At 39.2% G+C, this 26,277-nt stretch overlaps 1 protein-coding gene and 1 pseudogene across 1 annotated transcript; both read left to right on the top strand.

The window, feature by feature from the left end:
* Positions 1-12,075: 12,075 nt before the first annotated feature.
* Positions 12,076-13,683, top strand: LOC104241684 (probable aquaporin PIP2-1; annotated as a pseudogene).
* Positions 13,684-19,316: 5,633 nt separating this feature from the next.
* On the top strand, positions 19,317-20,936 carry LOC138871120 (uncharacterized). The gene is made up of 3 exons (XM_070148976.1): positions 19,317-19,913; positions 20,052-20,256; positions 20,413-20,936. Exons 1-3 carry the CDS (start codon positions 19,317-19,319, stop codon positions 20,934-20,936), a joined length of 1,326 nt encoding a protein of 441 aa, XP_070005077.1.
* Positions 20,937-26,277: the final 5,341 nt, after the last annotated feature.

Raw genomic sequence — 26,277 nt, 5'->3', positions numbered from 1 at the left:
TCATGGATGGGGTAATTTTATCATGGGGCTTCAACTAACGAGAAGCATAAGCAATAACTATACCCTCCTGCATCAATACACACCCAATACCAACTTTCGAAGCAACACAATACATGGTATATGAACCTGAAGCTGATGGCAAAACTAATACTAGAGTTGTGGTCAAGGCTGTCTTGAGCTTCTGAAAGCTCTCCTCACACTCATCCGACCATACAAATGAAGCACCCTTTTGAGTCAACTTGGTCAAGGGCGATGCGATAGATGAGAATCCTTGAACAAACCGGCGATAATAACCCGCCAAACCAAGAAAGCTGCAAATCTCTGTGGCTGAGGACGGTCTGGGCCAACTCTAAACCGTCTCTATATTCTTTGGATCAACTTGAATACCCTCACTAGACACCACGTGCCCCAAGAAAGCCACTGAACTGAGCCAAAACTCACACTTGGAGAACTTTGCATAAAGCTTCTCCTCCCTCAATCTCTGCAACACAACTCTCAAATGCTCTGTGTGCTCCTCCTGACTATGCGAGTACACCAGAATATCAACAATAAAAACTATGATGAACGAGTCAATATAAGGCTGGAACACGCTGTTCATCAAATGCATGAATGTTGCTGGGGCATTGGTCAGCCCAAAAGACATCACCAAGAACTTATGATGACCATATCGGGTCCTGAAAGCTGTCTTAAGAATATCCGAGTCCCTGATCTTCAACTGGTGATAACCTGAACGGAGATCAATCTTGGAGAACACTCTCGCTCCCTGAAGTTGGTCGAATAAATCATCAATGCGAGGCAAAGGATACTTATTCTTAACTGTTACTTTGTTCAACTGCCTATAATCAATGCACATCCTCATCTTACCATCCTTCTTCTTCACAAATAGAACCGGCGCACCCCAAGGTGACACACTAGGCCGAATGAACCCCTTATCAAGGAGTTCTTGAAGCTGCTCCTTTAACTCCTTCAACGCCGCTAGTGCCATACAATACGACGGAATAGAAATGGGCTGAGTGCCCGGCACCAGGTCAATACCAAAATCAATATCCCTGTTTGGTGGCATGCCCGGCAGGTCTGTAAGAAACACATCGGGAAACTCCCTCACAACTGAAACAGAATCAATACTGGGAGTCTCTACACCGACCTCCCTCACAAAGGCTAGATACAAAAGACAACACTTCCCAACCATACGTTGGCCTTCAAGAATGAGATTACCCTACTGGGAACATAATCAGTCAAACCTCGCCACTCAATCTGTGGCACACCCGGTATAGCCAATGTCATTGTCTTAGCATGACAGTCAAGAATAGCACGACATGGAGATAGCCAATCCATGCGCCAATGTCACTGTCTTAGCATGACAGTCCAAAATAGCACGACATGGAGATAGCCAATCCATTCCCAAAATAATATCGAAATCCACCATACATAACAACAAAAAATCGACTCGGGTCTCCAGACCCCCAATAGTCACCACACACGACCGGTAGACACATTCTACAACAATAGTATCGCCCACCGGAGTAGATACATGAACAGGTGAAACAAGAGACTTATGGGGCGTTTCCAAATAACGAGCAAAGTATGATGACACTTCAGCAGATTTTTCTGCAACTTCCAACAACTTGAAATGGTCCGCTTAACCACCCGAAACTCACTCGAGGCCCCCGGGACCTCAACCAAACATTCAAACTTGTTCCAACCTTCGGAACGCTCAAAACAACATCAAAACACCAAATTCGCATCGGATTCAAGCCTAAGAATTCCAAAATCTTCTAAATTCCGCTTTCGATCAAAAAGTCTATCAAACCACGTCCGAATGACCTGAAATTTTTCACACACATCCCAAATGACACAAAGAACCTACTGCAACTTCCGGAATTCCATTCTGACCCCTATATCAAAATCTCACCGATCAACCGGAAAACGCCAAAATTCTCATTTCGCCAATTCAAGCCTAAATCTACTCCGGACCTCCAAAACGCATTTCGATCATGCTCCTAAGTCCCAAAGCACCTCCCAAAGCTATTTGAACCATCAGAACTCACATCCGATCCCTTTAACACATAAGTCAACATCCTGTTGACTTTTCCAACTTAAACTTCCTTGAAAGAGACTAAGTGTCTCAAACCTTACCAAAACCACTCCGAACCCGAGCCAACCAACCCGACGATATATAGAACTGATAAACGAATTAATAAGAAGAAGAAATGGGGGAAACTGAGTGGTAACTCATGAAACGACCGGCCGGGACGTTACAAATGCCACATACTTATATATAGGTGTTGACATTCTTGATTTTGTTATTCCATTTCGGGTTTGCTATTCATATTGAGGCTAGACTAAATTCGAATTAGCAAAAGAAAAGCTCCACATTAGGGGCAAAACTTATCCTAACAAAAGCAACTGCATACCCAAAGCTCTAATTCGAGATATCAGATTGAGGATGAAAAATTACTTATCAAATACCATTCTACTACAACCTTGTTGGCCGCTTAAATTTTATTGCATCCCTTATTGCGATTTCTGACTCTGTCTATGGTCGACGAAGGTATTCTAAAAATTCCGTATTTTGGATATATGAACCAATGTCGCTTCAACAAGGATAAGCTCTTGGAAGGACATAGAGAGAAGTAAAATCCTTGTTGGAACAAACTGTATTTTTGTTTTAGACTTAAGAGTAGTTAAAAAAAGGAATAAGAACATGATGAAGATCATCAAAATCTCATATATTTACAAAGAAATTTTACCTCCTATAGCAAAGCTTTACACCCTATTTATTATAAATAAAAACTCGTTTAAATTATTATTTTCTATAGCTATCTTTTAGATTTTGTAGCAAAATATGTATTTATGGTCACTTCCTACTGTTAAGCCATTAAATACGTTATCTAATATTTTTCTCTCTCATTCTTTCAGTTTATTCTCTCCCAAAAATGTCACGACCCTAAAACCTACCCGGTCGTGATGGCGCCTATTGTGAAACTAGGCCAGCCGACACAATTCCCAAATCAAACCATTATTCTATAAAAGCCATTTTTAAGCCATTAATTAACAAGAAATCTCATAATATGAGTCTAAATAACCAGTGCGGAAACATAACACAAGCTCGACATCGAGATATCACAAGTCATGAGCATCTACTACAACTGTCTGACAACTTCAAGACCAATATGGTCGGAAAAATCACAGAATACACTAAGGGAGAATAAGAAGGGAGAAAAGCAGGGCTGCGATCGCCAAGCAGCTACCTTGCTAACTCCGATGAACTTGCCATCGAGCTCAGAAATACCTGAATCTACACACAAGGTGCATGGAATAATGTGAGTACGCCAACTCAGTAAGTAATAAAAGTAAATAAAGGCTTAGCAGTAGGAAACGATAAATCCACATCATGATAAACTCAGTAAGCACAACAAGCTTTCAAATCAGAATACGAGTCAATCATCTCATTTAAAATCTAGCTTTTGGTAAAAATCATTTGAAGATGCTTTCTAACAGTTTCAATAGAGGTTCAATACAGTTTATAGTAAAAGTGATGAAAATCATAGTTGGCCCCTTGGGCAAAACATAGTACGTATACAGCCCCTCGGGCAAACATAAATCATATACATCTCATAACATAAAAATCTTAGTGGAAATAACGAAGTCAAATCAGTGATTAAATTCCGACATCTCGTAAAAACTCCAGTTTCATTGAAAGTTGTTTAAAAGTATTTGTTCAACATTTTCAACAGAGGCTCAGTATAAAGAGGAGTGAAAACGGTAATTTCATAAAACCAAGCCTCTTGGGCAAAGAATATATATATATATAGGGAAAGCCTGTCAGTCACTCGAGACTCAACTCTCATCAATCAGCGCTTACACTCAGAACTCAAGCTCAATAGGTACCTTATAATAACCGCTGTAGTGTGCAGCCCGATCCATAAATATATATAGCCGCCTGCGCTCACTGGGGGTGTGCAGACTCCGGAGGGGCTCCTATAGCCCAAGCGCTATATCGTTGCGGCGTGCATCCCGATTCATATAAAGGTTGCGGCGTACAGCCCGATCCATACACACACACACACACACACACACACACACACATATATATATATATATATATATATATATATATATATATATATATATATATATCGCTGCGGCGTGCAGCCCGATCCATAAATATATAATCCTCACAACCAGGCCATCGTCCTTTCTAAGTCATCAATCTCACAATCAGGCTCACGGCCTCTCTCAATCATCAACCTCACAAGCCACTCAGACTATCAGTAAAACAGGGCGTTCAGCCCAAAATATCATTTATATCATCAAAACTGGGTAATAACACAGCATGATTGAGTACAAATATTAAGTCAAAACAGTGAGGAATAGTAGCAAAAAGTCCCTAAGGGTCCAAACAGTTGGCACGAGGCCCAAATATGGCATTCAGCTCAAAACATAATAATACTTTCCAAAACACAATAGTATCAAATAGTTTTCAAGCAAATACGCGACTTAATAGTCGTACGGGACGGACCAATTCACAATCCCCAACGGTTCACTCCCCCACGCTCGTCATCTAGCGTGTGTGTCACCTCAAAGTAGTGAAACGATGTGAAATCCAGGGTTTCATACCCTCAGGACAACATTTACAATCATTACTTACCTCAAAGCAGTCCAATTTCTAGCCCGCGATACCCTTGCCTCTCGACTCGGCCTCCAAATGCACCAACTATAACCAAAATTAGTATATTATCATCAATATACGCTAAAGGAACAAAGCCCAAGCGAAGATAATCAAATTAACTCAAAAATCCCAAAATTAGCTCAAATTCGGCCCCCGGGCCCATATCTCAGAATCCGATAAAAATTACAACACAGGAAAACCCATTCGCTCACGAGTCTACCCATATTAAATTCACCAAAATCCGACATCAAATGGCCATCCAAATCCCCAAAATCAACTCTCCAAATTTTCTTCTATTTTCCCCAATTTTCACCCCAAATTCCCAAAATTAAATGAGAAGAATCAAGACATAATCATGGTATTTAACCAAATTTGAGTGAAGAACACTTACCCCAATCAATCCTCTGAAAATCCATTCAAAAATTGCCTCAATCCAAGCTCCATAGCTCCAACAATGCAAAAATGGCCGAAAACCTCGAAATAGAGTACTTTATAATCTGTCCAGGCATTTACCCTATGCTATCGCGGACAAACTAATGCAATAGCTAAGCATAAAATTTTCCAGCCCTTCTTTTACCCTATGCGATTGCGGTCATTCCCCCGCGATCACGTAGAACAAATTTTTCCAACAACCTTCTCCAACTCTTCCGGACATCCTCTAGTATAATCATCATAACCTTTTGTACAAAACTCCAAATTGCAATTGGTATAACTTTCTAAAACCTAGACATCAAGGGCTACAACTTTCATTCCTGGATCATCTTCAAATTCCTTATAGAGTGTGAGATATAAGCTTCCAAAGTCGGGTCAGTGCAGCAGAGATTTTACTCTATGCGATCGCGGGAAGACTAACGCAATCGCATAGAACAACTCCATTTTTTCAAATTTTCTATATGCTAACGCACTATACACCCCGGAAGCCAAAAACCAACAACTAGAAATGGCCTAGAAATGGTCCGAAATCATCCCGAAACTCACTGAAGCCCCTCGGGACCCCGCCCGAACATACCAACAAGTCTCAAAATATATCACGAACTTAGTGGAAGCCTCAAATCACATCAAATAATGCTAAAAACATAAATCATACCTCAATTCAAAATCAATGAACTTTGAAACTTTAATTTTCACAACCGATGTCGAAACCTATCAAACCACGTCCGATTGACCTCAAATTTTGCACACAAGTCATATTTGACATTACAGGCCTGCTCCAACTTTTGGAATCGGAATCCGACCCTGATATCAAAAAGACCACTCCTGGTCAAACTTTTCAAAATTTTCACTTTCGCCATTTCAAGCCAAATTCTACTACGGACCTGCAAATCACAATCCGGATGCGCTTCTAAGTCCAAAATCACCCAACAAAGCTAACAAAATCATAAAAATTCAAATCCGGGATCGAATACTAAAAAGTCAAAACTTGGTCAAACCTTTCAAATTTAAAGCTTCAAACTGAGAATTGTTCTCCAAATCTATTCCAATTATCCTGAAAACCAAAACCAATGGTTTTTATAAGTCATAATACATCACATGGGGCTAGTCATGCATGAGAACTGGCGAGCGAAGTGCAAATGCTCAAAACGATCGGTCGGGTCATTACAAAAAATTTCCGCATAGTATCTTATTTCCCTCTCCACGATCTCTCTCTTATCTCTCCTCTCTCTAGGCGACATGGAGACCTAGCAGCTGCCATTGCCGTTTTGAATATTTTTTGCTCCAAATTTCTCTCCCCGGCTCTCTCCTTTATTAGCGCCATTGTCTCCCTCAATTTTAATATTTGTGGCTCCAAAAAGTTGTGATAAGTGTTAAAGTTTTTGGGTTTTTGACCGGTTAAAGCTTCTTCTTTTTCTCTTCAATAGTTTTTTTTAAAAATATTCACCATTGTTAGGTTTTCTGCAGAATACCCACTAAAGCACTCAATTTCAAAGGGCCATCTTTCGATACTATAAAAGTTTTGTTAGGTTTTCTGCAGAATACCCACTAAAGCACTCAATTTCGAAGGGCCATCTTTCGATTTTCAAATCACTGAAGAGGAACCTATATTTGCAGGTTTATCAGCAACCATTGAAGTCAAAAGGAGAACAAAAATACGCAATATATTTATATGTATTCGAGTACGAATACATTGATTTTTAGTTTGTACAGTAATTTTCTCTTCTTGTATTTTTATATTTTTATATTTATTCGATAAGGCATACACTTATTTTTATTTTATACAATAATTTTTGACTGTTGTATTTAGATGTATTTATATGTATTTGAGTTCATACAACAACATTTTTAAATACATTGTTAGTTCTATCATTTTGATGTTATTCATCAATTAGTTATGCATTCAATCTAACTGTATTTATGTGTATTTTCAACCTAACTGTATCCATCTATAGTTAAAATAACAATACAGTGAAATACAATAAAATGCTCTCAATACAAATAGAAAACCAATGAATACAACCTATGAAATATACTAAATAAAGCAGTAATACCATGTATTAAGAATAAATAAAATATTGTGAATACAAAAATAAACTTGAATAGACTGAACACAACTGTTAGATACAACAGAATACAAGCACTAGATTTATTATGAAATATGCAGGCAGTAGGTTACTATTACGGGTTATATCCGGCATAAATACATGATGTATTCATATATAGAAAATCGAATACAAATACTAGGTTTATTATGAACCTCGAACAATGTCAGAAAAGAAGAAAAAAAGCTCGAACTGTATCAGAAAAAAAGAAGGACTGAAACTCTGAAGACTGCTTTGTTTTTTTGGTGTTTAGCGTCTGATAAATCTTCTCATTAATTGGATTGATAATGTTGTGTGTTATAATTAATTTAGGTGAATTATATTAGGAGGGTATCCCATTAAATTAGTAGCTTTCGCTATTAAATAACTGGAGAGACCTATTATTATGTTGTATTCATGAATACATAGTATAAATACATGTGAATACAATGGCTGGAAGTTGGACTACCCTATTTTTTAGCCGATTTTTGCTGTTGTATTCATGAATACAGTAGCTCGAATATATGGAATACATTACCATAACAACTGAAAGATAGCTACGGAAAGTAATTAGATATATGGTAGCTATAGAAAGTTAAAAACCACTAAACAATACTCCCTTCGGTCCACAATAAGTGATCAATTTATTTTTTTTATTTTGGTCCAAAATTAGTGTCCAATTATATAATCAAGAAAAAATACAATTTATTTTTTCAAATTACCCTTATATACGTATCATTAAGAAGTCATTTACTCCTCACATTTGAGAAGAGAAGTAAGTGCTACTATAACTGTGCTGCAACATAATTAAGGGTAGTTTAATCACACTATCTATTTTTGTCTAGAATTTAGTATTTCCTTAATGGGTGTGCCCAAAGCAAATGTTAAAATAGCACGGGCTAGCCAATTTTCGGACTGGTCATTCAAAAATAGCCACCGTTTGCAAAGTCATTGAAAAATAGCCACTATTTTGCTGCAACACGGAAAGTTCCAACATAATATACTGGAGATTGGTGCACTTGTGTATGAACTTCCAGCATATTATGCTGGAACTCCAACACGCGAAAAGTTCCAATATAATATACTGGAGATTGGAGCACTGATGCTCCAATCTCCAGTATATTATGTTGGACCGGTATATTATACTGGAACTCTAATATATAATATTGAAATTCCAATATATATACTGGAGTATTTTTACGGATTTTGAACAGTATTTTCGTTCAGATTTATCTTTACATAAAAAGAGGCTAAATTTCGATTACTTTTAAAATTGTGGCTATTTTTGAATGACCACTTGTAAATCTAACTATTTTTGAATTTCTATCAAAGCAAATTGCTTATTATGGACTGGAGAAAATAATCTTTTCTGAAAATTCCTCTATTTACCACAATATTGCATATAGTTATTTGTGGGCTTGCGGTGTTTACGCTTTTAGGTGAGTCCTCCAGTTAGATTTATCTGGCAGGCTTAGTTGGCTATAAGCCAGCCAATAATATGACAACATCGTGCCTCAAAAATTCCAAAAAGAAAGAAATGTCTTAATTTGTTGTATTTAAAGTTGTGACGATTATAAATGATTAGTGATAACTGATAAGATTAATAATTGATATTCTCATCAGATATGATTATCAGTGTCATTACCTAAAAAGGAATCGCATATTAATATAGCAATACACAATAAATGAAGGATTTAATCTTGAATTATTACACCGACCATCAGTAATAAATTTATTGTGATGTCAGTGCATAAATAACAAAAAAGAAAATCAGAATTATAATATCAGGAAAAAAGTATCATCAGAAAAGTTTAGTAAATAACTTGATATGATGGTAAGTGAAGACAGCAAACTAAAGACATCATTATCTTTTTTTTGTGTGTGGGGATATTCTTTGGTTTATTTTCTTTACGATTTCTTAATTTTGATATGATAGATGATGTTTGAACCAGGAAACTCCTAATGACATAACTTGTCTTTCAATTTGGTTCGCTAATCTTCATTTTCGACTAAATTTTCTCTTGCTATATTTTTTTTATAGAAAAAATTTTGAATACACATAAGCTAGCTAGTACTTAACGTGTGTCTTTTTACAGTTTTCTTTTTATTGGCGAGCAGTAGTAAATTCACAATAATGTGTCTTAGACCATCTCTAAAGTATACACATAAAAAGTATAATTGAATTCGATCCTTTCATGTCCAAATCTCCATTTCTCTGAGATTTTGAGATGGGTATTGGATGTAACTCAAAAAATTATTTCCAGCACTTATTAACCTCTGATGTTGGAAACATGATAAAAAAAAAAAAAATTAATTATTCTACTAACAAATGATGAATTAGAATTTAAAGTTTATGAATTTTGAATTTGCCATCGAGTGTATAGTTTGTTATAATTACCAGACTCACAATTAAATATTAATATATATATATATATTTATTTATTTAATAGATTTTTTAATACAAATATAAAATTTAAACAAAAATAATTTAATTCGTCTTAACGAGTAACTTATACTTTCCATCCGTCCATAGACCAAGAATAAGAGAATACTAGAAGTGAGAGCCGTTGTGTGACAACGGTGGCGGTGGGACCAATTCCACAATAGTAATATATATTGGGCGGCTTAAATTTTTAACTTAAATAATTAATCATCCCTTCTTTGCTCTTCCCCTTCGTTCTAGACTCTGCTAGCTACGGTCTAGATAAATGCAACTCACCTCAGTCTCCGTATAAATCATGCCACTATGTCGCTTGCCACACATAAACCTGTGCAACAAAAATGTACAGCAAGTGTAGTACGAGTACGAAAACAACGTGTACCCAATGAGTATCACATCTAATCTCGAAGAAGTAGAGACGAGAGTTCGACTTCGACATCTACTAGTGGTCCAATAGTAATATATTATTAATGCGAGTAATCATGGATTTATTATGAACAACAATAAATTCAAATAAGTCATGAAACATGTAAGAATTCCTTTTTATTTAAAAGTCTCCGGATTCATAATCCATTAATTAACAACTATCTCAAGTCAGGGAGAGCAATATCAATATCAATAACTCTCAAGGCAAGCAATACAAGCATGCGCAAATCATGCTGAGGATGTACGACCCGATCCAACAATATTTAAACTTTGCACTGCCAGAGGGTCGAATGGCGCGAACTATAGATGTATCTATTTAATTTGCCGAGGCATTCGGCCCATTCCAGAATTTAAACACGCACAGACAATCAATGAAGAAGTCATCATAAAACAATTATCCAAAGAAAACCAATTCTCTTTTGACAATTTAGAAAAAATGAAGTTTAATTCTTTTTAGAAATCCATTTACCAATTCAATAGGATTTAAGCAATCAACTATCAATAAAGTTACAGATATTCCAAGTATAGCATGCTTTTGGGTCCTAGACTACCTGGACAATAGCATAATAGTAGCTATGCACGGACTCTCGTCACCTCGTGCATACGTAGCCCCCACAAATAGGTGCACATAACCAATTATTTTACATATGGGGACGATTCCCTCTTACAAAGTTAGAAATGAGACTCACCTCACTCCGAAGATCCATAACCGGCATTCCACGCCCTTCCGAAGACTCGAATCGATGCACAATGCTCCAAAACTAGCCAATAATTATGCAAATACATTGATACATGTTCCATTACTCATTACAATCCAATTTATAGCAACTCTTAACCCCGATCGAAAAGTTGACAAAATTTTCCTCAGGCCCACGTGCCCGGATTCCGAAATTTTTCGAAGATAAAGTTTACCCATAACCTCACGAACCCAAAATTTACTCTCATTTTCATGCCCAAAAACATTGTCAAATTCCAAGAATATCAATTTTCTAGGTTTTCCCTCAAGCCCCAAGTTTTTACAAATTTCATGCTCAACTTCGTGCATGTTTACCATGAAAATGGTAGCAATAATTAGATTTGTAAATGTGATTCTAAAAATACGTGATCTATTTTCCAGCTAGTTGTTAAAGTAGTTAATGCTAAGAACGTGAAGTATAATGATAAAATGCGAGCTAAGACGAGGCAGTAATCAAACCAAAGGGGCCTGTTATCCGAGTGCAGAGATGGTCGATGGGACCTCGGGGTCGGCATTGATATCAATCTCGAACTACCGGGGACAACCGGGCATGAGATAACTGTTAAAGGTATAATTAAATATGGCTCTTTCGGCTAATATTAAGCTATAGAATGAAGAACAAGTTAAGAAGCAATGAATACGGGGGCGACCTCGGGCCAGTACCAAGTGGTAAGGAGAACGACCGAAGATAAATGACTTTGAACCAAGGGGAATAAGCAAATTGGAGAAGAGAGAGAGAAGATATTATTGCACTTGAGTAGGATCAATGGAGCTCTGCCTTGCAAGGTGTTGGCGACCCCCCTTTTATCGAAAGGGGACGGCCAAACTTAGTACAAAATACTTAGTATGACAAAAAAGAATGAGATGTGACAGCCCGTTAGTTTTACGTCGCATGAGGGCTGGCGTCGAGCCGCTTGAATAGATTTGATCGACCCCGGGTGCATTCCTCTGGGAATTCCTGCGTTCGTCGGGGCCTTGGTCAATGTTTATACTTGGCAGGGCATCGACAGGTTTCGAGGGAAGCGACCGACTCGAGATCCTGTGCTTCCGGGGTTACTCTCCGAAGCATTACGTGGGGGTGGGGGGTGAATCGGTTCCCCGGTTTTCACCACACACAGATAGTCTCCGCATTTCTTAGAGGGAAGTGATAAGAAACAATATAAACATATCATTTCCCGATCCCCTATAGCGGTATTATGTTGATGGTGCAGCCCTCCTTTGATTCTAATATAAATACCTGCCCCTCACCTCTCACTTCTCATCACGCCAAAAAACAGAGCAGCAACAGAGTGTCGAATATATAGTTAGTGATGGGAAAAGACGTAGAAGCAGCAACAGAGTTTTCAGCAAAGGACTACACGGACCCACCACCAGCGCCCTTGATTGATTTTGAGGAGCTGAAACAATGGTCCTTTTACAGAGCTGCTATTGCTGAGTTTATAGCCACTTTGTTATTTCTGTATGTAACTGTATTCACTGTCATTGGATACAAGCACCAATCGGACGTTGATGCTAATGGCGACGTCTGTGGCGGCGTTGGCATCCTTGGTATTGCTTGGGCCTTTGGTGGCATGATCTTTGTTCTTGTTTACTGCACTGCCGGTATCTCTGGTAAGTGGGTTTTTTCAAGCTGAAACTTTTCTTTATTATTTCTCGTCTATTTATAGTAAAGATTGTCCCATCCTTGCTTTGCATAATTGTTTATTATTGTACTGATAAATTAATATGTGAATAATGCAGGAGGACACATTAACCCGGCAGTGACATTTGGGCTGTTCTTGGCAAGGAAAGTGTCACTAATCAGGGCCTTGGTGTATATGGTAGCACAGTGCTTGGGTGCAATATGTGGTGTGGGTTTTGTGAAGGCTTTTCAGAGCGCTACGACAGATATGGTGGTGGTGCTAATGAGATGGCTCCTGGCCATACAAAGGGTGTTGGTCTTGCTGCTGAGATCATTGGTACCTTTGTTTTGGTCTATGTTGTCTTCTCTGCCACTGACCCCAAAAGAAGCGCCAGAGACTCCCATGTTCCCGTAAGTATTCCATCAAATGCAATTACTTGTACTAGAGTTTAACTTTAACTACTCCCAATGTTTGAATTTATAGGAACTTGGCTGGATACCAAGTTCAATTGATAATAAACAAACTATAATATTTGTGCGGCTATAAATTTTTTGAAATTTTGTTCTAATATATAACATAATATTTGTGTGGTTTTAAAACTTCTTATTGAAAGTAAATTGCAAGTTTAAGTTTCCATATTTATAAAGAATTTTCTTTTGAAACGGACTAAAAAGAAAATATAGGTTCATATAAATTGAAACGGGGGAGTATTTAATTTGCCTAGCAAGTCTGCGTTTAAGTACTTTTTGGTTGTTTCAGTTGGTGATTGTACATAATATAGCACTATTTTTAAAAAAAATATATATATCACAATTTAAGTTTTCTCCTCTAGGTGGAATGTCTTTTTTTTTTTCCTCATAATTATTGTGACTAAAAACAAGACTAATTAGAGATGATTTAATCTTGTTTTTAATTTGAATGTGAAGGTATTGGCTCCACTTCCAATTGGATTCGCAGTATTCATGGTACACTTAGCCACCATTCCAATCACCGGAACCGGTATCAATCCGGCTAGGAGTTTTGGAGCAGCCGTGATTTACAACCAGGACAAGGCATGGAATGAGCACTGGATTTTCTGGGTTGGTCCATTTATCGGAGCCTTTGCTGCCGCCGCCTACCACCAGTATATCCTCCGAGCTGGTGCCGTCAAAGCTCTCGGTTCCTTCAGGAGCAATGCCTAAGACTTCTTATTGTCCAATTGATGAATAAAGGGCCTAAAATTGAATGCAAAATGAGCTATGCAAAATTGTATATAAAGAGGGTGTCTTTTTATCCCTACTATTTGTTATTTCTCCTTTGGTTTTCTTTTATATTTGTTTCTAGTTCGTATGTGTGTAAACTTCAGTTCCTTCTTTTATATCCTTTTCGTCGTAGCTCATTCTATCTTTGTGTATTTTTTTCCCCTCCTCGTAATTAAATGAAATGCTTTGTGTCTTTATCACATCAGACATAAAAATCGCTATCGTAGGCCGTAGGCTTTATCATCTACAAAATAGAGTTAAGATTCCCAAATGATCATGCAACTTGAGGAATTCACCTAATAAATTTATTTTTTATTTTTATTTTTGGAACAAAAAGTCACTAAACTATTCTTTAGGTTCTTTAATAGTCATATACACCGATAAAGAATATAAGAACCATTAAAGAAGCCTTGTTTAATATAAAAGATAAATTTATATATTTTCTCCGACCATGAAAAAGTAAATTATTTTTATGTAGAAACTTCAGGTTCAACTACCGACCCTGCACCCTTTCAATGTTCAAAATCCTACCGTTGAAAAATAGAGTCATACTTATAGATATAATAAGAACATACAACTTATTTATTTACATTGTATTTTTTTAAAGTTTAATCCATTTTGTGGTGGTCAAATGAATCTTTTTTTTCAGATTTAAATTAATTTCAAAACTGTTAGTAAGTATTGTTCTTCCCATTAGGGATGTTCATCAAAATCCGAAAAATCGAATTAAACCGAAAACTGAACCTAACCGACTATTAGATTTGGTTTGGTTTTGGTTTTAATCAAGAAATAACCGAAAAAACCGAACCAAACCGACTATAAAAGTAGCTATTTAAATTTATTATTATACCTATATATATATATATATAAAATTTCTAAAATTTTATGGTACATATTAGTCATTTATATTTTTAGTCTAGTTTTTTGCTATTTAATGATCTAATTCTTTGCCTTTACATTCTAGTTTGGTAGTTTTCTTTTGCTATGTACAAAAAAAATTTATTTCATGTTAAAAATAATGGATTTTTTATTGAGTACTTAAATTATTCATCACTATTTGATTCAATTATCATCAATATATCTTGGTAAATGATAGATTTCTCAAAGAGCAATTGATTTGATAGTGTTATGTTGAAAATAGTCGCCGGAATATCCGCTTGATAGTGTATGTATCATATTTAAGAAAAAATCTGATAAATAATCGAAAAACCTAAAAAACCGACAAAAACCAAATCGAAAAAAAAAATAGACTTAATTGGTTTAGTTTTGTTCCAATATTTGAAAAATTGATTGACTTGATTTGGTTTCTTTTTCGAGAAAAACCGACCCAAACCAAACCATGAACACCCCTACTTCCCATTACTCTAAACATTTTGTCTTGGAGTATATTTCTACTCCTTTTGTTTGGTAGAAGGAAAGGGTTTTCATTCATTAGCTAATATGATTACATATGGACATAGTCCCGTTGGGATCCCTTGCAATTTCGCCCATAGGGCTGTTGATGCTAGGATTACAATTAATAAAAGGATTTTCAAGCTCAGCCAAGCTATTAAGAACATTAATAGTTACAAGTCTAGAACTAGTTGATCCATTTTTTCCTTCATGGAGGAGCTTCAAAAAGCCGACAGTTGGGTAATTCCAAGTTGATATTGGGCTGCTGCTTGCTTGCTTGGATTCTCCAGTAGCGAAAAATTGAGCAACTTTGTTTCCTTCCCTAAAATTATGCCGGATCGGCGGATTCCCGAATCTCTTCGGCAATCCTCTGCACTCATTAACCAAGTGAGTATAGAGGGAGCAATTGTTTTGGCCAAGTAAGCGGATGACACCCGTAGCATCAATTTTAATTTCCAAACTCTGGAAATTCTTTTCATAAGCTAATTGTAAACCAGTTCTAAAGGCCATGTAAGTAGGAGTGTAGCCATGAGATGTGTTATAGAAGCCCAGAACTCAATCCCCATGAAGGTTTTGAAAGACTCCACTAATACCTCCTTTCTTATCTTATCTTTAAAAACCATCAATGTTAAGTTTGATAGATGTTGTAGTGGGAGAATGCCATTTGATTGTGATGGATGAAGTGCGGGGGGAAGTGTAACGTGAAGAGTTGGTACAATATTTATATTCCATGCAACACATAACTATAGTATTTAAGGGAAGTTGGTTGCAGAGATTGTTAAAAGAGTTACTGTTTCTATTAATCCAAAGATACCAAATAGAAAATGGGAAGAAGACCTGCCATGGAATACTCAGATGATCAGTATTAATGTTAGCTTCTTTGAGTAAAGTAAGAAGTGTTCGGAGTAGAGATCTAATGGTAGAAAGTTTGGATGCACGTCATTCCAAAAGTTTATGGCTATTGGGCATTCAAAAAAAAGTGAGTAATAGTCTTCTCTTCTCCTTTACAAATTAAATAGGTAATGTCTATGTCAATGTCAATATAGTGGAGGTAATGCTTAGTGGGAAGTCGATTATGGGAGCTTTTCCAGAGAAGGAATCTGATTTTATGAAGCATATTTAGTTTCCAAATCCAATGGAACTTATAGTTATTGGATGATTAATAGGAAATTAGCCTATAGGCAGATTTGATAGAGAAAATATCATTTGGAGTAAGCGCCCAGATTGAAATATGTAACGACTCGGCTGGTTGTTTTGAGAGTTAGAGCTCCGATTCCCCATTAACTGCTTTTCTTGTATCTTTTTCTACTATTGTGACTTACCGGAAAGATTCGTTTTGAGTTTCGAAGTATTTTGGGACACTTAGTCCCTAAATGAGAGCTTAAGCCTTAGAATTTGAACCGGAGTCAGAACAGTATTAAGATGGCTCCAAAATAGAATACTGTCGATTCCGTTAGCTCCGTTGGATGATTTTGGGCATAGGGGCATGTGCAGATTGTGTTTTGGAGGTCTGTAGCTCAATTAGGCTTGAAATGACGAAAATCGAATTTTTGGAGTTTTAGGCCGGTAGTGGTATTTTTTATATCAGGGTCAGAATCTGATTCCGGAAGTTGGAATAGGTCTGTAGTGTGAATTATGACTTGTGTGTAAAATTTGGGGTCAATCGGATGTGGTTTGGTAGTTTCGACATCGGTTATCGGATTTGGAAGTTTCAAGTTCTTAAAGTTTAGATTGGATGGTGGTTCGTGATTTTAGCGTTGTTTGATGTGATTTGAGGGCTTGACTAAGTTTGTATGGTGTTTTAGGATTGTTTGGTATGTTTGGTTGAGGTTCCAGGGGCCTCGGGTGTATTTCAGATGCTCAACGGGTCATTTTGGGACTTAGAGAAGTGGCAGATTTCTGGTGTTTTATTGCAGAAAAATCCTTCATCGCGTCCGTGAGAGGGGTGTCGCTATCGCGTAAAGCATCTGGGAAAGGCAGCTAAGTTGTTCTTCATATTCGTGATGTTTTTCCCGCGTTCGCGAAGGTGTGGGACCTTAAGCCTACGCGTTCACGATATAGTCCTCGCATTCGTGTAGAGGAACGTGGCAGAGGTAGCTTCCGACATTAAGCCTACGTGTTCGCGAAGAGGTTCCCACGTTCGCGAAGAGTCCGTCAGTGAAAGGTACACATTCACGAAGGAGGAATTTTGGTCCAGTGGAAGATTGTTCATCGCGTTCGCGAAGAAGGGCGTACCTGGGGAGATTTAAAGTTCAAAAAATGAGGGTTTGAGTTCATAACACAAAATTTGATTGAGAGCTCGGTAGAAGGCGAAATTTGGAGATATTTTCAGAGGAAGTTTGTGGGTAATGATTCCTAACTCCTTTATGGTTATATCCCACTAATCTATGCTTGATTTTATCATTTAATTTTGGATTTGGGGTGGAAAATTCAAAAAATTGAGAAAAGCTCTTAGGCCGACTTTTGGGGTTTTGATCGAGATTTGGTATCAGATTTGAGTGAATTTGGTATGGTTAGACTCGTGAGTGAATGAATGTTCATAATTTGAGACTTTTACCCGATTCCGAGACATGGGTCCGGGGAGGCGTTTTGGGCGTTTTTCTATTTCCTTGCCTTAGCTTTAACTTCATTAGCTAAATTAGTTGCTTGTAGTTATATTTACGTTATGTAATTAATTTGTCTAAATTTGGGCCATCCGAATCCGTATATTCGCGGAAAGGGCATTGTTTCGGATTTAATTGAGCTTGGTTCGATGTAAGTTGCTTGTCTAACCTTATGTGGGGGAACTCCCCTTTGGATTTGGTATTGTTTGATATATGAGCGTCGTGTACGTGAGGTGACGAGTACGTACACGGGTTATTTGTGGTAAAACTCCGTTTTTCACTGAGTCATAACCTGTTTTTCTCCTTGTTTGAACTACACTAGCATATGTACTATCCTGTTTAGATTATAAAAGCATGCCTATATGTTTTAACTGCCTATTTGAACTATGTGGAGTATGTTTAGTGAAATTTCTTGCTTTTCCTTTGAATTGGACTTAGTAAAAAATGTAGATTTTCTTGCTCTAACTGTTGTTTACATTGGTTGAGCTGCATATTTACCTTAGGGACTACAGAACGGTATTTCGAAAGATTCCCCAGCACTGCATAATTACTTTGGGGCTACAGAACGGTATTCTAGGAGATTCCCGTATACATTTACGTTTGGAAATATGGGACGGTATCCTGGGAGATTCCCTATTGTTACCATTGTGTTTCTGAGTTGTTGTTCTTCTATGCTTATTTCCTGGTTAAATTTCAATACTTATTTCTTTACTACGATGTTTCTTTCTATTAAATTTTATTATATTCAAACAAGTAGGGCCTTGACTTGATCTCGTAACTACTTGATCGAGGTTAGGCTTGGCACTTACTGGGAACAGTTGTAGTGTACTCATGCCCTTTCCTGCATATTTTTTCGTGTGCAAATCCAGGTACTAGCTATCAGCCTCGAGTCTAATTGTGTGGTTGCTGTTTTAGGAGACTTCAAGGTACATTTAGATCTCGGAGTCCCCTTCTATCCCCTTATATTGATTTCCCCCTATATTGATTTCCCCTTGTTTTCTTCGGACATAATGTATAGAGAAGTTAGAAACTCTTAGAAGCTTGTGACATTGCGACATTCTGGGTTTTGGGAAAATTGATTATTGTATATGCCGAGCAGCATCGTTTCTGCTTATTAACTATATTCATTAGATGTTATCTTTGTGTTTCTATTTCATTTTCGTAGTATTAGGCTTACTTAGTCGTAGAGACTAGGTGTCATCCCGGTAGCTCACAGAGGGAGAACTTGGGTCATGACAAGTTAGTATCAGAGCTCTAGGTTCATAGGAGTCATTAGTCACAAGCCATTTTATTTGTCTCGCGGATCAGTACGGAGACATCTGTACCTATCATTGGGAGGCTATGGAACTATTGGAAAATTTTGACTTCATTTGATTGCGAGATTATTGACTTCAAAATTCTAAACTTTTGTCTTCTATTCTCTCACATATGGTGAGGATACATGCTACCGGAGATGACTAGGCACCCGTGCCCCCTACTGGAGTTGCCCAAGGCCGGGGCCGGTGTAGATGTCGAGGACGTGCACGTGGTGTAGCCAGATCACCCACGCGAGCTACTGTAGAGGATTCACCAGTAGCTCCAGTCGAAGCAAAGGCACCTGATACGCCTACTACTACTACTACTACTACTACTCCAGCTCTCTAAGAGACCCTTTCATAGTTCATGAGCATGCACAAAACTCTAGCTCATACAGGGTTGATTCCCCTTGCTGCAGCCACATCTCAGGCCGGGGGAGAAGCACAGTCTTCTGCCACCCGCACTCCAGAGCATCGGGTTCAGGTTGATCAGATCCCAGAGGTTATACCAGTACCGCACGTAGCCCCAGTTCAGCCTGAGGGTAGGGCTATAGCTTCAGAGGAGGAGCAGCAAAAGCTTGAGAGGTACAAGAAATACGTCCCTCCTACATTTAGTGGTCTAGAATCAGAGGATGCTCAGGGATTTGTTGAGGAGTGCCATCGTATCCTCCATGCTATGGGCATAGTAGAGTCGAGTGGGGTTTCTTTCAATGCCTTTCAGCTTCGAGGAGTAGCCTATCAGTGGTGGCTTACTTATGAGTTGGACAGTCCAGTTGATGAAGCTTCCCTTACATGGACTCCATTCTCTAGCATGTTTTTGAGAGAGTATGTCCCTCAGAGCCTCAGGGACGCTTGGAGCGTGGAGTTTGAGCAATTACGTCAGGGTAGCATGATTGTTTCAGAGTATGCAGTCGGTTTCAATGACTTGGATAGACATGCACCGGTTTTGGTTTCTATAGTTCGAGAGAGGGTTTGCCGATTTATTGAGGGGCTCATTCCCAACATCAGGACTAGCATGGCCTAGGAGTTAGAGATGGATATCGCGTATCATCATGTGGTGATTATTTCTAGGATAGAAGAGGGCATGCTTGCTCGGGATATGGATTAGAGGGAGGCCAAGAGGTCTCAAGAGTTGAGCCATTATTCTGGTGCCCGTGCCCCAACTGTGGTTCATCATGGTAGGGGTTATGTAAGTCGCCCCATTTATTCAGCTCTTCCAGCAGCCAGTGGTATTCCAGCTCCTCCTAGACCTCATGAGCCTTATTATGCACCTCTAGTATCTAGTGTGCCTTCTGCACGGGGTGCTATCACTGGTCAGTCTAACAGACCTGGCTCGATCCACTCATAGCTGCCACATCCTCCCAAAGTTTGTATTGAGTGTGGCGGCACTCGCCATATGGTGAGGGATTGCCCCAGCCTTAGGAGGGATGCACCTTCATAGACTTCTCATCCACAGCGTGCTCTACCAGGTCCTCAGGCTATGATTACAGCACCACCTGCCACCCCACCTACTCAGCCAGCCCGAGGTGGAGGTTGGGGTGGTAGAGGTTGCCCTAGAGGGGGAGGCCAGGCTAGATACTATGCACTTCCTGCTCGTATAGAGGTTGTTGCTTTCGATTCTATCATTACAAGTATTGTTCCAGTCTGTCATAGAGATGCATCAGTTCTATTCGATCTAGGCTTCACTTATTCTTATATGTCATCTTATTTTGCCTCGCATTTGGGCATATCTCAGGATTCTTTGAGTTCCCCTATTTATGTTTCTACTTTTGTGGGACATTCTCTTGTTGTGGACCACATGTATCGGTCGTGTTTGATTACTCTTAGTAGTTTTGAGACCATAGCAGATTTGTTATTTATCAGTATGGTAGATTTTGATGTTATCTTGGGCATGGACTTGTTGTCGCCCCATTATACTATTTTTGATTGTCACACAAAGACCGTTATGCTGGCTATGCCAGGTTTACCATTATTAGAGTTGAGGAGTACCTAAGATTACACTTCCAACAGGGTTATTTCATTTCTTAAACCTCAACAAATGGTTGAGAAAGGGTGTGACGCGTATCTAGCCCATGTGAGAGATGTCAGTATTGATACCCCTACAATTAATTCAGTCCCAGTAGTGAGAGACTTCCCATATGTGTTTCCAGCTGATCTTCCAGGCATGCCTCCCGATAAAGACATTGATTTTGGCATTAATTTGTTGTCGGGTACTCAGTCCATCTTTATTCCTCCTTATCATGTGGCCCCTCTTAAGTTGAAGGAGTTAAAGAAACAGTTGCAAGAATTTTTTGATAAGGGCTTCATTCGGACCAGTGTATCACCTTGGGGTGCTCCTGTCTTGTTTGTGAAGAAAAAAGATAGTTCTATGTATATATGCATTGATTATCGCTAGTTGAACAAAGTTACAGTGAAGAACCGATATCCTTTGCCTCGTATTGATGACCTATTTGACCATTTACAAGGTGCCCGAGCATTTTCCAAGATTGACTTGCATTCAGGTTATCATCAGTTGAAGATTCGGGAGCTAGACATTCCGAAGACTGCTTTCAGGACTCGATATGGCCATTACGAGTTCCTTGTTATATCATTTGGGCTGACCAATGGCCCCAGCAATATTTATGCATTTGATGCATAGTGTATTCTGGCCTTATCTAGACTCGTTTGTCATTGTCTTTATTGATGACATTCTGGTATATTCCTGGAGTTGGGAAGATCATGAATAGCATCTGAGGACTGTGATTCAGACCTTGAGAGAAAAGAAATTATATGCAAAGTTCTCAAAATGTGAGTTCTAGTTAGATTCCAAATCATTCTTGGGTCATGTGGTATTGAGTGAAGGGAACAAGGTTGATCCGAAGAAAGTGGAAGCAGTACAAAGTTGGCCCAGACCATCCTCAGCTACGGAGATCCGGAGATTCCTTGGTTTGGCGGGGTAGTACCATCAATTTGTTGAGGGATTTTGATCTATTGCAGCACCCATGACCAGGCTGACCCAAAAGGGTTCTCCATTTAGGTGGACGGAATAGTGAGGATAGCTTTCAAAAGCTCAAGACAGCTTTGACTACAACCCCAGTATTAGTATTGCCTTCAGGTTCGGGGTCTTATACAATTTATTGTGATGCATCACGAGTTGGCCTTGGTGCTGTGTTGATACAGGACCATAGGGTGATTGCCTACGCATCCAGACAGCTGAAGGTGTATGAAAAAAACTATCATGTCCACGACCTTGAGTTAGATGCTATTGTGCATGCCTTGAAGATTTAGAGGCACTATTTATACGGTGTCCCTTGTGAGATCTACACTAATCACCAGAGTTATCATCATCCGTTCAAGCAAAATGATCTTAACTTGCATCAGAGGAGGTGGTTAGAGCTGCTTAAGGATTATGATATCACCATTTTGTACCACCCGGGGAAGGCCAATGTGGTGGTCGTTGCTTTGAGTCGTTGGGAAGAGAGTTTGGGGAGTTTAGCTTATCTACCAGCAGCAGAGAGGCCCATGGCATTGGTGTTCAATCCTTAGCAATCTAGTTTGTGAGATTGGATATTTCTGAGCCTAGTCGAGTATTGGCTTGTGTGGTCTCTCAGTCTTCTCTTTATGATTATATCAGGGAGCGTCACTATGATGACCCTAGTCTGTTTGTCCTTAAGGACACAGTCTAGTTCGGTGATGCCAAGGAGGTCACTATTGGGGATGATGGTGCATTGAGAATGCAGGGCAGACTATATGTGCCTAATGTAGACATTTTGCGTGAGTTGATCCTTTAGGAGGCTCATAGCTCGTAGTACTCTATTCATCTGGGTGCCGCGAAGATGTATCAGGACTTGAGGTAGCATTATTGGTGGCATAGAATGAAGAAAGACATAGTGGAGTATGTAGATCGATGTCTAAATTGCAAGCAGGTGAAGTATGAGCATCAGCGACTGGGTGGATTGCTTCAGAAGTTAGAGATTTCGGAGTGGAAATGAGATCTGATCACTATGGATTTCGTTGTTGGACTCCCACGGACTCAGCGGAAGTTTGATGCAGTTTGGGTGATTGTGGATAGACTGACCAAGTCAGCTCATTTCCTTCTTGTGATGACTACCTATTCTTCCGAGCAGTTGGCCCAAGTTTATATCCGTGTGATTGTCAGACTTCATGGCGTGCCGGTATCTATCATCTCTGACCGGGATACGCAGTTTACATCACAATTTTGGAGAGCCGTACAACATGAGTTGGGTACTCGGGTGGAGTTGAGCATAACATTTCACCCTCAGACGGACGGGCAATCTGAGTGTACTATTCATATTTTTGAGGATATGCTTCGTGCGTGTGTGATGGATTTTGGGGGTTCTTGGGATCAATTCTTGCCCCTTGCGGAGTTTGCCTACAACAACAGTTATCAGTCCAGCATTCAAATGGCACCGTATGAGGCTCTGTATGGTAGGCGGTGTCGGTCCCCGGTGGGTTGGTTCGAGCGGGGCGAGGCCAAATTATTACGTACAGGATGCCATGTAGAAGGTTAAGGTGATTCAGGATAGACTTCGCACACCCTAGTCCAGACAGAAGAGTTATGCAAACCGTATGGTTCGCGATGTGGCATTCATGGTCGGAGAGCGGGTCTTGCTCTGGGTTTTGCCTATGAAAGGCGTTATGAGGTTTGGAAAAAAGGGCAAGGTGATCCCAAGGTTTATTAGTCATTTTGAGGTATTGTGGCTTGTTGGGGAGGTTGCTTATGAGCTTGCCTTACCTCCCATCCTAGCAGGAGTTCATCCGGTATTTCATGTTTCGATGCTCCGAAGATATTGCGGTGATCTATCTCACGTGTTTGATTTTAGTTCAGTCCAGTTGGACAAGGATCTATCCTATGTTGAGGAGCCAGTGGCTTTTGTGGACAGGCAGGTTTGAAAGCTGAGGTCAAAGAACATTGCATCTGTAAAGGTTCAGTGACGGGGTCAGCCGGCCGAGGAGGCGACTTGGGATATCGAGAAGGATATGCGCAGCCATTATCCTCATTTTTTCACCACTTTAGGTATGTCTCTATTCTCGTTCGAGGATGAACGATTCTTTTAAGAGGGGAGGATGTAACGACCCGGACGATCATTTTGAGAGTTAGAGCCCCAATCCCCCCATTAACTGCTTTTTCCGTATCTTTTCTACTATTGTAACTTGTCGGGAAGATTCGTTTTGAGTTTTGAAGTATTTCAGGACACTTAGTCCTAAATGATAGCTTATGTCTTAGAATTTGGACTGTAGTCGGAACTGCGTAAAAACGACTCCGGAATGGAATTTCATCAATTCCGTTAGCTCTGTTGGGTTATTTTGGTCTTAGGGGTGTGTTAGGATTGTGTTTTGGAGATCCGTAACTCATTTAGGTTTGAAATGGCGAAAGTCGAATTTTTTGAGTTTTGAGCTAGTAGTGGAATTTTTGATATCGAGGTCGAAATCTGATTTCGGAAGTTGGAGTAGGTCCATAGTGTGAATTATGACTTGTGTGCAAAAGTTGGGGTCAATCGGACATGGTTTGGTTGGTTTTGGTATCGGTTGTCGAATTTGGAAGTTTCAAGTTCTTAAAGTTTAGATTGGAGGGTGATTCACGATTTTAGCGTTGTTTGATGTGATTTGAGGGCTCGACTAAGTTTTTATGGTGTTTTCCAATTGGTTGGTATGTTTGGTTGAGGTCTTGGGGGCCTCGGGTGTGTTTCAGATGCTCAATGGGTCATTTTGGGACGTAGAGAAGTTGCAGATTTTTGGTGTCTTGTTGCAGAAAAATCCTTCATCGCATTCGCGAGAGGGGTCTCGCGATCGCGTAGAGCATCTGGGAAAGGCATCTAAGTTCCTCTTAGCATTCGTGAAGGTGTGGGACCTTAAGCCTACACGTTCGCGATATGGTCTTCGCGTTCGCCTAGAGGAACGGGGCAGAGATAGCTTCCAACATTAAGCCTACGCATTCGCGAACAGGTTCCTGCGTTCGTAAAGGGTCCGTCAGTGAAAGTTAGGCGTTTGCGAGAGGCTCCTAGCATTTGCGAAGGAGGAATTTTGGGCCAGTGGAAGATTGTTCATCGTGTTCGCGATGGTGATGTCGCGTTCACGAAGAAGGGCGTACCTGGGCAGATTTAAAGATCAAAAAATAAGGGTTTGAGTTCATAACACAAATTTGATTGAAAGCTCAATAGAAGGCAAAATTTGGAGAGATTTTCGGAGGAAGTTTGTGGTTAATGATTCCTAACTCATTTATGATCATATCCCACTAATCTATGCTTGATTTCATCATTTAATTTCGATTTTGGGGTGGAAAATTGGGTAAAATTGAGAAACGTTCTTAGGCCGAATTTTAGGGTTTTGATCGAGATTTTTGTATCCGATTTGAGTGAATTTGGTATGGTTAGACTCGTGAGTGGATGGGTGTTCATAATTTGTAGCTTTTACCCAATTCCGAGATGTGGGCCCGGAGAGGCTTTTTGGGCGTTTTTCTATTTTCTTGCCTTAGCTTTGATTTTATTAGCTAGATTAGTTGTTTGTAAATATATTTATGTTATGTAATTGATTTGGCTAGATTTGGGCTATCTGGAGCCGGATATTCGCGGAAAGAGCATTATTTCGGATTGAATTGAGCTTGGTTCGAGGAAAGTGGCTTGCCTAACCTTGTGTGGGGGAACTCCTCTTAGGATTTGGTACTATTTGATATATGAGCGCCGTGTACGTGAGGTGACAAGTACGTGCACGAGCTATTTGTGGTAAAACTCCGTTTTTCACTTAGTCATAACTTATTTTTCTTCTTGTTTGAACTACACTAGCATATGTACTATCCTATTTAGATTAGAAAAGCATGCCTATGTGTTTTAACTGCCTATTTGAAATCAGTGCAACATATTTATTGAAATTTCTTACTTTTCCTTTTAATTGGACTTAGTCAAAATTGTAGGTTTCTTGCTGTAACTGTTGTTTACATTGGTTGAGCTGCATATTTACTTTAGGGACTACAGAATGGTATTCCGGGAGATCCTCCTATACCGTATGTTTATTTTGGGACTATGAACGGTATTCTAGGAGATCCCCCAGCACTGTATATTTACTTTGGGACTAGGAACGGTATTCCGGGAGATCCCTCTACACATTTACATTTGGAACTACGGGATGGTATCCCGGGAGATTCCTTATTGTTACCCTTGTGTTTCTGAGCTGTTGTTCTTCTATGCTTATTTCTTGGTTAAAATTTCAGTACTTATTTCTTTACCGCGACATTACTTTCTGTTAAATTTTATTATATTTAAACTAGTAGGGACGTGACCCGCTCTCGTCACTACTCGACCGAGGTTAGGCTTGACACTTACTGGGAATAGTTGTGG

The sequence above is a fragment of the Nicotiana sylvestris genome, chromosome 6 (assembly GCF_000393655.2).
Source record: "Nicotiana sylvestris chromosome 6, ASM39365v2, whole genome shotgun sequence".
NCBI classification, from domain to species: Eukaryota; Viridiplantae; Streptophyta; class Magnoliopsida; order Solanales; family Solanaceae; genus Nicotiana; species Nicotiana sylvestris.
This window is presented reverse-complemented; position numbering and strand designations above follow the sequence as displayed.